The following is a 12099-nucleotide window of genomic DNA, read 5'->3' on the forward strand; positions in this document are numbered from 1 at the left end:
TTAAAACGGAGGGTGCACCGCTACAGCTGCCATTTTATTTTAATTGTCGGCCGATTCTGCAGTCGGCCCGACAATGGTGGCCACTGGCCCGGCCGAAGTTTTCCTTGGTGGCCCAGTGGCACTAAGTAGGCCTCGCAGTGACCCTCCCCTTTAATTGAAGGGTAGTGACGTTGCTAAGCGTCAGTGCGATGCGGCACGTTCCGTTGCGCAGACATGCTCAGTGTGACGCTGATGACACTGCCTGCCTTCCATCCCGCTCCCAACTCACTTCCTCCACTCTTCCGGCCCAAACACCGCCCTGATGATTTTTGAAAAGAAAAGAGGGCAATTTCCCTCTATTCCCTGCCCCATCGATTTGGGGCGGAGGGCAATTTCGGCCCCAGGTCTTTAAGCTAAAATAAAGGCCATAGAAAGAAACTCCATTGCCTACGGTTAAAAATAACTTCAGCTTGTCAGAGTCACATCCCAAATTCCAACTCTAGAAAAGGCTTCTGACCGTAAATTTGTATTACAAGCATTTTACTTTCAACTGTTGCTATCTTAGTAAAAATAAGTTATTGGTGCAATTGTGGGAAAGGGTAAATCATGGAAAAATAATGGATGTATGCTGGAATCAAAACTCACCTCATATTGATCTCCTGGACATAATCGAGCAAAACCAATCAAACCTAGAAATTTGCAAAGAAAAGGTGATTAGTAAAAGTCAGTTCCAACCACATTTGTGCTGGATTTGTGTGTCACAATTTACTACCAAAATTAAAGAAAGAAAGTCAGACTTGCATGTCTATAGTGCCTTTCACGTCATCTGGACATCCAAAACTGTTTCACAGCCAATGAAATACTTCTAAAGTGTCATCAGCATCATAGGCAGTCCCTCAAAGTGAGGATGACTTGCTTCCACGCCAAAAAGGTATCAGTTCACAGGTGTTTCAATGAAGGACCCAATATTCCAGATCCCGAATTACATCTTGGAGGGTGGGAAGATGCCTGTGCTTGGATTTTTTTTAACGTGTGATGGGCGTTGCACTCCAGCCACCACACGGGCTTGACAGAGCTAGGTCTTGGTCCAGTGGCAAGGATTACCCAAGACGACTGGAGACTAGTTCTGCTGCACGGACCAAGCGCGCACACAAATCACAGCGTGGACTGGCTCGTGCTGCCCCTGGGCCCTCGCCCCTTCTGGGCCCCGGTCACTTCCATCTACAAACTCTTGCAGCTTCTTCGCCCCTCCTGCTGTGCCTGCCCGCAGTGCAATCAGCGCCCTGGCTTCGCAGCCGTTGCCCTCCTCCAGTGGTATGCTGCCGCACGCTTCTCCCTCTGATGGCCCCCGCCTGCTGATGGTCTTGCAGGCCGGGACCGCACCGATTTCCGGGTGTAGTCACTATTGCAATGTAGGGAAATGTGGCAGCCAACTTATGCACAGCAAGGTCCCATAAACAGCAATGAGATGCGTGACCAGATAATCTGTTTTAGTGGCGTTGGTTGGGGGATAAATATTGGCCAGGACATCAGAAGAACTCCCCTGCACTTGTTCGAATGAGATCCTTTATGTCTCCCTGAGGGGTCAGACAGGGCCTTGTTATAGTCTCATCCAAAGACAGTACCCAGGACCTTCTGATTTGGAGGTAAGAGTGCTAGCTCAGTGCCAAAGCTTACATTAACAAAGTTAACTTTAGTACCTAAAAAAAATTCATTAATTTGAAAAACTGTTTAGTCACCCTTCCCACCAAACAATACTGTGAATTTTATTAAAGTACAAAATGTCAGTTCTGAGTTAACACAGCTCAGCTCAAGTTGTGGATTAGGCCACTACACTTGGCCTCAGTACCCATGGGTTCGGAAGGGGAAAATTGGGCAGAATTTTTACACCTCATTGCTATCCAGTGAGTCCCTGCTTTACGTGTGCATGTGTGGGAAAGTCAAGTGACGACGGGATTGACTTAGCTGTGATGCACCCCACAATTGACTGTATAGGGTGATGCATGAGGTACATCCAATTGGGCGAGGTACGGGAGAAGACCTAATGCCTGTAGATCCATACCTTAACTTTTGGAGAGAGGGAATGGAGGGTAAAATATGCCCAGGGTAACATGTAATTTTCTTGCTTTTTCACATTTCTTATTGGAGATGGGTTATAAATGCATTTGTGTCAAGAGGGAATGCAGTAGCTGTGAACAGGGATCCATTATTGTGCTTTAAGTTCATTGGGAGAACAAAAAATTACATGTATAACTTTATATCAAAGATGTTTGTTCAATTGTGCAGACTAACCACTGGTGCAAAACCATGGGGCAGACAAAGCCTAAACATTTATTCAAATAACAAAAAAAGCATTGGAATCAGATTTGAGGACGCACTGTTGAAATCCCACCAAAGGGAACGGAGCTGTGGGACTCAATCAGATGGAAATTCCTTGCAACCACAGTCAGAAATGTACTGACCTGGATCAAACTCCACTCCCATCCCATGGCAGATGAAGATATAGCTATGGTGGTTTAATATATCCCAGGACAGTGGGTTTTAATAAGAAGTAAGGGTTGCTGACACTCTGGAGTGGGATGTGGAAAGACAAAGTCGAGAAATATTGAGAAAGGGTTTGTCAGATAATATAGTGGCCCTGTAAAGATGTGGGCCATGATCTCAGCGCTTACACCAGGACCAGGCCCTGTGCCCTCCAACACTGGCCCTGCCAGAGTTTGATGGATCAGCAGGAGGGCATGTAATTTCCAGGGGCATGGTGCCACATGCCAGTCCATCACATCATTGGTGCCTGGCTGCCAAATGCAGCCAAAACATCTGGTGCTTGGCTTCTTTAGGAGTTAGTTGCCCAGCTCCCCCAGATCACATGTACCCTCCCCGCCCCCAATCACCTTGGTGTGAAAAAGCTAATTGCTGGTCAAGACCACCCCTCCCCCAGCGATGCCCATTTCCACCTATCTGGAGACCAATATACCTCCTCATATTCAGCGTATCAGCCTTCAGTCCTACTGTGGATTCTGGTTCTGTTGGGGAAGCAGGTTCTCCTGGTGTAGGGAGATCCTGCCCCAGTTTCACTCCTGGGACTGTGCACTTACACCATTTACCTTGCAGAGAGCGTGGGGGTGTGGGTGGGGGTGGGGTCTACCTCTTACATGTCAGAAATACAGGAAACTGTGGGAAGCCAGAGGAAACTCCAAGTAAATTCCGGACCATTGTTCTCTGACCACATCTGTTTTTTCAGTGGGGGAGGGGATTCTATCCAAATCATTGATCTCTGTTTACCCAAGATCCCTGAGCTGACGCTAGTAACCAGATTGAGGGACCGTTTACCACATTGTTTTTTGGGTGGCCTCAAAAGACATGCGACAGCAATCAATACTGGAGCTGTTTTTTCCCGATGTTATACTAGCTGGGGATTCATGATTTTCTGCCTGCAGGCCATGTTCTGCTTTATCTCCAATTTCTGACAGTAGAGTTGTAGCTAAGGATCAATACACATCATCAGTCAGTCAAGAAATGGCAAGCCAATGACACTTAACATTTTCCCCTTTTTTTTGTTCAGTATTACTGCTGACATAGAACATTTTCTTTTTGCAAAACAAAAATTGCAACAAAAAGGGGGGATTTTGCCAGGTGCTGCTTTTTCTATTGTCCTGGCGACATAAAAAGAAAATGGCTACCACAACACACACAGCCCACCCAGTGGACATAAAAATTATATTTATAGATAGATTCATATTCTGTTCCCCTATCTTGAATAAAAAAATGCAAATCTTACTTATTATTCAAATAATATTTTGTTTGAGTAATATAAAAGTTACCTTTCATTCTGATGTGAAATTCCCCAAGGAGAATCTCCAATGATCTCTCTAACACACACATATCCTGCAGGAAGGAAGACAATGAAATGATTATTGGTAAACAAATCACTATAATGATGCTGTTATTAAAATCTATCATTTCCGAATTTGCAATATTAAACATTACTACAAAGTAAGAGTTATAACTTTTATAGATCAGACAGTTACTTTCCACTTGTTGTTTTATGCCATTCACAGAAAGCAACTCCGATATGGAAAGTGGCCATAACAATATTTTTGAAATGCATTCAGTGCTGTGTTCTCTGAGAATAACACTTCAGTTGCAGCTCCATTCATTAATAAGCTATTTTTTTTGCAGTAAGTACATTAATTCCTACCTAGTAAAGTATCACATTCCTCAACAGAACAGATATTAAAATCATATGTTTTGGCAAAACAATTGCCATTGGTTGTGCAGAAATGGATATTTCATCCAGGGGCCCACACAGGAAGTCTCTGGTGTGCTATCTTGTGTGCATTTAAATACAAACACTCCTGCTCAGGTGGGTTACTTTATAGTAGATTTATTTAAGCAGGAAGGAATATTTCAGTGCAAAGTAAAAACTAATTGTTGGAACTTTGTGTGTTATAGTGAACAGGCCTTAGGAAACTCTTTTAGAGTTTATCTGTAAAACAAAACATTAAACCGTGCCACCCGAACTGGGTGACACACCAGACATTTACAAGGCCCTTTTTTTCCTTTTTTTTTGTGTTTTTCTTTTTTTTGGTTTTTTTTTTGGGCATTAAAATCACAATTTTTCCCCAGTGCCCCCTATAAAAGGGAAGGGGGACACTAAAAGCACCGGCAATTAAAACAAATTAAACTTTAAAACGTAAAATCAAATTAAAATTTGGTTGCCGGGCGTGATGATGCACTCCAGTCCTTCCAGTGCCCACCTCTCGCGGAAGGCCGCGAGCGTACCGGTGGACACCGCGTGCTCCATCTCCAAGGACACCCTGGACCGGATGTAAGAGCGGAAGAGAGGCAGGCAGTCAGGTTGAACGACCCCCTCGACCGCCCGCTGCCTGGACTGGCTGATGGCACCCTTGGCCGTGCCCAGGAGCAGTCCTACGAGGAGGCCTTCGGACCTACCCGCTACAGGCCTTAGGAAACCAGCAAGTTGTGGTGAACAGCTGGGTCATATTTGTTTCCTGCTTAGTGCAATGCTTTTGAACAACAACAACTTGTATTTATATAGTGCCTTTAATGTAGTAAAATGTCCCAAGGTGCTTCACAGGAGTATTAGAAGACAAAAAATTTGACACCGAGCCACATAAGCAGCAATTAGGGGAGATGACCAAAAGCTTGGTCAAAGAGGTAGATTTTAAAGAGCGCCTTAAAGGAGGAAAGAGAGGTAGAGAGGTGGAGAGGTTTAGGCAGGGAGTTCCAGAGTTTAGGGCTGAGTCAACAGAAGGCACGGCCACCAATTGATGAGCAATTATAATCAGGATTGCTTAAGTGGGCACAATTAGAGGAATGCAGATATCTCAAGAGGTTGTGGGGCTGAAGGAGATTAGAGAGATCGGGAGGGGAAAGGCCATGGAGGGATTTGAAAACAAGGCTGAGAATTTTGAAATCGGGGTATTGCTTAACCTGGAGTCAATGTAGGTCAGCGAGCACAGGGGTGATGGGTGAACAGGACTTGGTGCAAGTTAGAAAACGAGCAGCCGAGTTTTGATGACCTCAAGCTTATGTAGGGTAGAATGTGGGAGGCCAGCCAGGAGTGCGTTGTAATAGTCAAGTCTAGAGGTAACAAGTGTTATGTATGCAATAAAGGTTCAAACTGAGTACTGTTTAACTAAGCAAGGTACAACCTTGGCTCTGCTTTATTTAGGCTCAAAGGCTCAGTGGCCTCCAACAATGACGCCATCTGGTGGCTACAAACAGAATGTACATACATGACAATACCCCCCTCTGAGATCTTATCACACAGTCTTTCACAGGTTGAGATGGTCCGGTGCTTTGCATTCCCGGGTTGACCACCTCAGTTCGATTCCAGCCTTGGGTGAGTGTACAGAGTCTGTTGTGGCTGATGGCTGGATGACTGACTTGTTGGGGGTGGCAGTGGCCATGTCAGGAATTGCAAGTCTATTTTTATTGAACAGGTCCATGATGGAAATTCCGGGTTCACTGATGACCCGTGAATCCTCTGAAGACTGCTGGTAGGTTGGTTGGTCGTCGATGGTTTCTTCGCCCGACTGTTCTGGCTCGTCTGTGTGCCTCAGCTTTGTCTGATCCATGTGTTTCCTGCAAGTTTGCCCATTCTTGAGCTTAATAATGAATACTCTGTTGCCCTCCTTGGCCATGACCATACCAGTGATCCATTTGGGACCCTGACCATAGTTCAACACATATACAGGATCATTAACAGAAATCTTGCGTGATACAGTTGTGCGATCATGGTACCCTTGTTGATCCTTGGTACCCTTCTGTATTCAACATGATTATTTAAATCTAGGTGTACCAGAGATAACTTGGTCGTAAGACCTCTGTTCATCATGAGTTCAGCAGGTGACACCCCTGTGAGTGTGTGGGGTCTTGTCCTGTAACTCAGCAGTATACAGGACAAGCGGGTCTGCAGTGATCCTTGGGTTACTCTCCTCATGCTTTGCTTAATAATTTGTAATGCGCATTCAGCTTGCATGTTGGACGCAGGCTTGAATGGTGCTGACCTTACATGTTTTATGCCATTGAGTTTCACAAACTCCTCAAACTGCTGACTGGTGAAGCACGACCCATTGTCGCTCACCACTGTCAGGCAGACCAGGCGAACATGACATTGAGATTCTCTATGGTTGCCATGGATGTGCTGGATGACATGATTATGCATTCTATCCACTTCGAATAAGTGTCCACCACCACTAAAAACATCTTGCTCAGGAAGGGACCTGCAAACTCTACATGGATCCTGGACCAAGATTTGGATGGCCATGACCACAGACTCAGCAGCAATTCCACTGGTGCTTTGCTGAGCTGCATGCAGGTGTTGCACTGATGCATGCATGCTTCCAGCTCAGAATCAATTCCTGGCCACCATACATGGGACCTGGTGATGGCCTTCATCATCATTATACCAGGATGTGTGCTGTGTAACTCATGCACGAACTTCTCTCTCCCTTTCTTGGGCATTACAACGTGATTTCCCCACAATATGCAATCTGCTTGAATAGATAGTTCGTCCTTGCGAGAAATGTATGGTTTGACCTCCTCGCACATTTGCTTAGGTATGGCAGATAAATCCCCTTTGAGGATGCAACCCTTTACCACCGATACAATCGGGTCCTGGCTGGTCCAGGTCTTAACTTGTTGAGCCATGACAGGAGTTCCTTCACTCTCAAAAGCATCCATGATTAACATTAGATCTGCCGGTTGTGGCGTTTCCACCTTCGGTGTGGGCAATGGCAATCGGCTCAAAGCATCAATTCTCCATGCCAGGTCTGTGGCGAATGACATAATCGTAGGCAGATAATGTCAGCGCCCACCTTTGGATGCGGGATGAAGCATTGGTATTAATACCTTTGCTCTCGGAAAACAATGAAATGAGCGGCTTGTGATCTGTCTCTAATTCGAACCTCAGACCGAACAGGTATTGATTAATCTTTTTAACACCATATACACACGCTAAAGTTTCTTTTTCTACCATGCTGTAGGCTCTTTCTGCTTTAGACAAACTTTTGGATGCCTACGCGACAAGTTGAAGTTTCCCTGATTAATTGGCTTGTTGGAGTACGCAACTAATTCCATATGACGATGCTAAACATTTTCATGGGTCATAATGTTCCAGCAGCTTGTTCGAGCGCGCTTTCTCAAAAGCTCTGTCTTGCGATGTGCCCCACACCCAGTTGTTGCCTTTTCTCAATAGCATTTGCAGTGGTTCTAGTAAGATGCTCAATTTAGGTAGGAAGTTACCAAAGTAGTTGAGTAGACCCAGGAACGAACGCAGCTCCATCACATTCTGCGGCTTGGGTGCATTCTTGATGGCCTTGGTTTTCATGTCAGTAGGTCTGATGCCATCAGCAGCGATTTTCCTCCCGAGGAATTCGACCTCCGGTGCCATGAAGATGCACTTCAAGCGTTTCAGTCAAGGTCCCGCTCTATCTAAACACAGTAGAACTTCTTCCAAGTTGTTCAGATGTTCCTTGGAGTCACGACCGGTGATCAGGATGTCATCTTGGAACACAACAGTTCTGGGAGTGGACTTCAGTAGACTTTCCATATTCCACTCGAATATTGCTGCAGCCGAGCGAATTCCGAAAGGGCACCTGTGGTAAATAAACAGCCCTTTGTGCATGTTAATGCACGTAAGTCTCTTTGACGTCTCGACTAACTCCTGTGTCATATAGGCCGACTCAAGTCCAGTTTTGTAAACGACTTCTCTCCGGCTAGCGTCGCAAACAAGTCATCAGCCTTCGGTAATGGGTATTGATCTTGTTTCGAAACCCTGTTGATGGTAACCTTGTAGTCTCCACAGATTCTGACTGTGCCACCACTTTTCAGCACAGGAACAATGGGGTTGGCCTATTTATTAAAGTCGACCAGTGATATGATCCCTTCATGCTGGAGTCTGTCCAGTTCAATTTTGACCTTCCCCTCATCATAAACGGCACTGCTGAGCTTTATGATGGACGTGTCTTGCACCCGAGTCTACGTGGATCTGCACCTTGGCTCCCGTGAAGTTGCCTATACCCGGTTCGAACAGCGAGGGGAAGTTGAATAATATTTGGGCACATGTACCTTCCTCCAATGACAACGCCTTTGTCATTCCAGTCGCATCTGATTTTCTCCAATCAGCTCCTGCTGAGCAGCGTTGGGCCATTGCCTGGAACAATCCACAGCAGTAACACGTGAACCGCACTGTTATATGACATGTTAATTTGTGCACTGCCAATCACCTTTATCAGTTCTTTGGTATACGTGCGCAGCTTGGCATTAACAGGGCTCAACCTGGGCCTCACAGTCTTAGTATCCCACAGCTTATTAAATGCCCTCTCGTCATGATCGATTGACTCGCCCCCGTGTCCAGTTCCATCGATACAGTTATCCCATTAAACTTCACATTAATCAAAATTGGTTTTCTCTTAGTTATGAAGGGGTACATTCCTTACACTTCCTCCTCTGGCATCTTGGATTATGTATCCAGATCCGCACTAGTCTGACTCTCATCCTCCATGTGGTGTGTTGCAGATTGCTTGCTCATCTGTGGACATTTGCGCTGGAAATGCCCCACTCTCAGACAGCCTTTGCAACTATATTGCTTAAATCGGCACTGCTTGTGCTGATGATTTCCCCCACAATGCCAACACGGAGAATTCAGATACATTCCTACTGGCGGACTTTGGGCAGCCACAGGTTTCGCGAACGCAGCCGGATAGACCCTGCCATGTGCTGCTCTGCAGAACGCCGAATCAATCGCATTTACAGTACTTGCCGAGGTTCGGTTCTTCACCGCTATTGGCTTTAGACTCCTGTCCGCCGTCATACATGATTGAGCGATCTGGATGGTCGTTTTTAAATCCAACTCCTCCAACGCCAGGATCACCTCGTGGTTGATACCGATAACAAAGCAGTCCCGCAGAATATCTGCCAACACCGTCCTGAACTTGCACAGTCCCACTAGACGTCTCAGGTCGGCAACAAATTCCACCGCGCTCTGGCCCTCCGATCGAATGTGTGTATAAAACCTGTATCTTGAGATGATGATGCCATCGTCTGGCTTGATGTGCTCCCATACCAATGTACATAACTCCTCGTACGTTTTCTCTGTTGATTCACTAGGCATGAGTAGATTCTTTATCAGACCGTAGATCTTTGAACTGCACACAGTGAGGAACACGGCCCGGTGCCGATCTGCATCGTCGACCCCCTTCATTTTGTTGGCCACGAAGTACTGGTTCAAACGGCTCTCAAAGTCTGCCCAATCTTCTCCCTCCACAAATCGCTCTAAAAATCCAATCGTGCTCATTTTGCAAACAAAGGTTCTTGTATTCTCGTCGCCAAATGTTATGTATGCAATAAAGGTTCAAATTGAGTACTGTTTAACTAAGCAAGGTACAACCTTGGCTCTGCGTTATTTAAGCCCAAAGTGCGTGACTCTCAAAATGGCTGGCCTTTTATAGCTGAGCAGCACTATGTGCGTGCTGCTCAGTGGCCTCCAGCAATGACGCCATCTGGTGGCTACAAACAGAATATACATACATGACAACAAGGATGATGGTTTCAGCAGTGGATGAGCTGAGGCAAGGGCGGAGCCGGCCGATATTACAGAGGTGGAAATAAGCGGCCTTAGTTATGCTGTGGATATGTAGTCGGAAGCTCATTTCAGGGTCAAATATGACACCAAGGTTGAGAACATTGTGGTTCCGCCTCAGACAGATGTTAGAGAGAGGGATGGAGTCAGTGGCGAGGGAACGGAAACATTAGCTTTGTCTTTCCCACTATTTAATTGGAGAAAATTTCTGCTTATTCCGAATTGGATGTCGGACAAGCACTCTGACAATTTAGAGACGGTGGAGGGGTCGAGGGAAGTGGTGGTGAGGTAGAGCTGGGTGTCACCAGCATACATGTGGAAACTGATGCTGTGTTTTCGGATGATGTCGCCAAGGAGCAACGTAGATGAGAAATAGGAGGGGGCCAACGATAGATCCTTGGGAGACACCAGAGGTAATGATGTGGGGATGGGAAGAGAAGCCGTTGCATGTGATTCTCTGGCTACAATTAGATAGATAAGAATGGAACCAGGTGAGTGCAGTTCCACCCAGCTGGATGATGGTGGAGAAGGATGAAGTGACCAACCGTGTCAAAGGCTGCAGACAAGCCAAGAAGCACGAGGAGGGATAGTTTACCTTTGTCACATTCACAAAGGATGTAATTTGTGACTTGGTTGAGAGCCGTTTCGATATTGTGGAAGAGGCGGAAACCTGGTTGGAGTTGGGGGAAAGATGGGCATGGATTTGGGAGCCAACAACATGGAGGGGTCAAAGGTTGTTTTTTTGAGGGGAAGGGTAATGACGGCAGATTTAAGGGAGAGGAGTACAGTACCTGAGGTCAGAGAACCGTTAACAATGTCAGCTAAAATGGGAGCCAGAAAAGGAAGTTGGGCGGCCAGCAATTTGGTGGGAATAGGATCTATGGAGCAGGAAGTGGGTCTCGTGGACAAGGTGAGCGCAGAGAGGTCATGAGGGGAGATCATAGAGTAACTGGAGACAGATGTAATTTCAGGGCTAGGGAAGGGGGCAACCTTAGAGAAAGTTTGGCCTGGTGGGTTAGGGGAAGGAAGGGAAATTGCAGAGGCAGCTAAATAGATGGTCAAAGAAGTCCATGAGCTCCTCGCACATTGTTGAAGGTGTAGCTGGAGGAGACAGGAGAGGGGTTCCAGAAGACAGTTAGCAGTGGACGATAGAAGCTGGGATTTATCTTTTCATTCCAGTCTGGAACAGTGAGCGATTTTGGCAGACGAGAGATAATGCTTTATGTGGTCCAGCCAGATCTGGCGGTGAATGGCTAAACCAGTTGTCCACCATATCTGTTCAAATCTGCGTCCCTAGGACTTAAGGGAGCGAAGAGAGCTGTACCAGGGGGAATGACCAGAGTGAGAGTTAGTAATTGTTTTAATAGGGACTGGGCATCAAAGGTAATGGTGAAGGTGTGATTGAGCAGATCGGTAGCTGCAGAAATGCCATGGTGAATGGAGGGCCAAAGACTGGACAGTTGGGATTTCATAACTGCAGTTGTTAGAGAGTTGGGAGAGAGTTTTTTCCAGCAGGGGCGGACACATAAGAGAATAGGGTTGGTGGGGGGGAGGGTGAATGTGGGTGGAGAGCGATATGAGGAAGTGGTCAGAGATGGCCTTATCTGTGATTGGCACGATAGGAGTAGCGAGGCCACGAGAGATAGCAAGGTCGAGGGGGTGGCTGTGAATATTGGTTGGGGAGTGTACAAGGAGGGAGAGATTAAGGGAGGATAGGAGGCTAATGAGCTCAGAGGAGAGAGAGTATGATGAATTGAGATGGAGGTTGAAATCACCGAGAATGGGAAGTCGCTTGGTGCAGAGTCTGAGAGAGGAAAGCCGTGAAGATATCTCAGTAATAACATTTTTAAGGTACTTAGGTGGATGGTAAAGAACGAGAATTTTGAATGAGAGGTGAGAGGGATGAAATAAGGTGAGATGCTCAAAGGAGGAGAAAGTGCCGGAGGAGTAGGGGACAGTCAAAGTGTGATTTGGTGATGAGAGCTACACCACTACCACGGCAGTCTGGGCGG

At 46.3% G+C, this 12099-nt stretch overlaps 1 protein-coding gene across 6 annotated transcripts in view; it reads right to left on the reverse strand.

Moving 5' to 3' along the window:
* ripor3 (RIPOR family member 3) overlaps positions 1-12099 on the reverse strand; it is a 227936-nt gene that overhangs the window by 83447 nt on the left and 132390 nt on the right. For all 6 annotated transcript variants that reach the window (XM_070896021.1, XM_070896019.1, XM_070896020.1 and 3 more), the window contains exons 8-9: positions 3801-3864; positions 625-668 (exon numbers count right to left, since the gene is read on the reverse strand). In XM_070896021.1, the coding sequence (XP_070752122.1) occupies positions 625-668; positions 3801-3864 (108 nt within the window). The remainder of the gene's footprint in view (positions 1-624; positions 669-3800; positions 3865-12099) is intronic.

The sequence above is a fragment of the Pristiophorus japonicus genome, chromosome 12, assembly GCF_044704955.1.
Source record: "Pristiophorus japonicus isolate sPriJap1 chromosome 12, sPriJap1.hap1, whole genome shotgun sequence".
Lineage (NCBI taxonomy): Eukaryota > Metazoa > Chordata > Chondrichthyes > Pristiophoridae > Pristiophorus > Pristiophorus japonicus.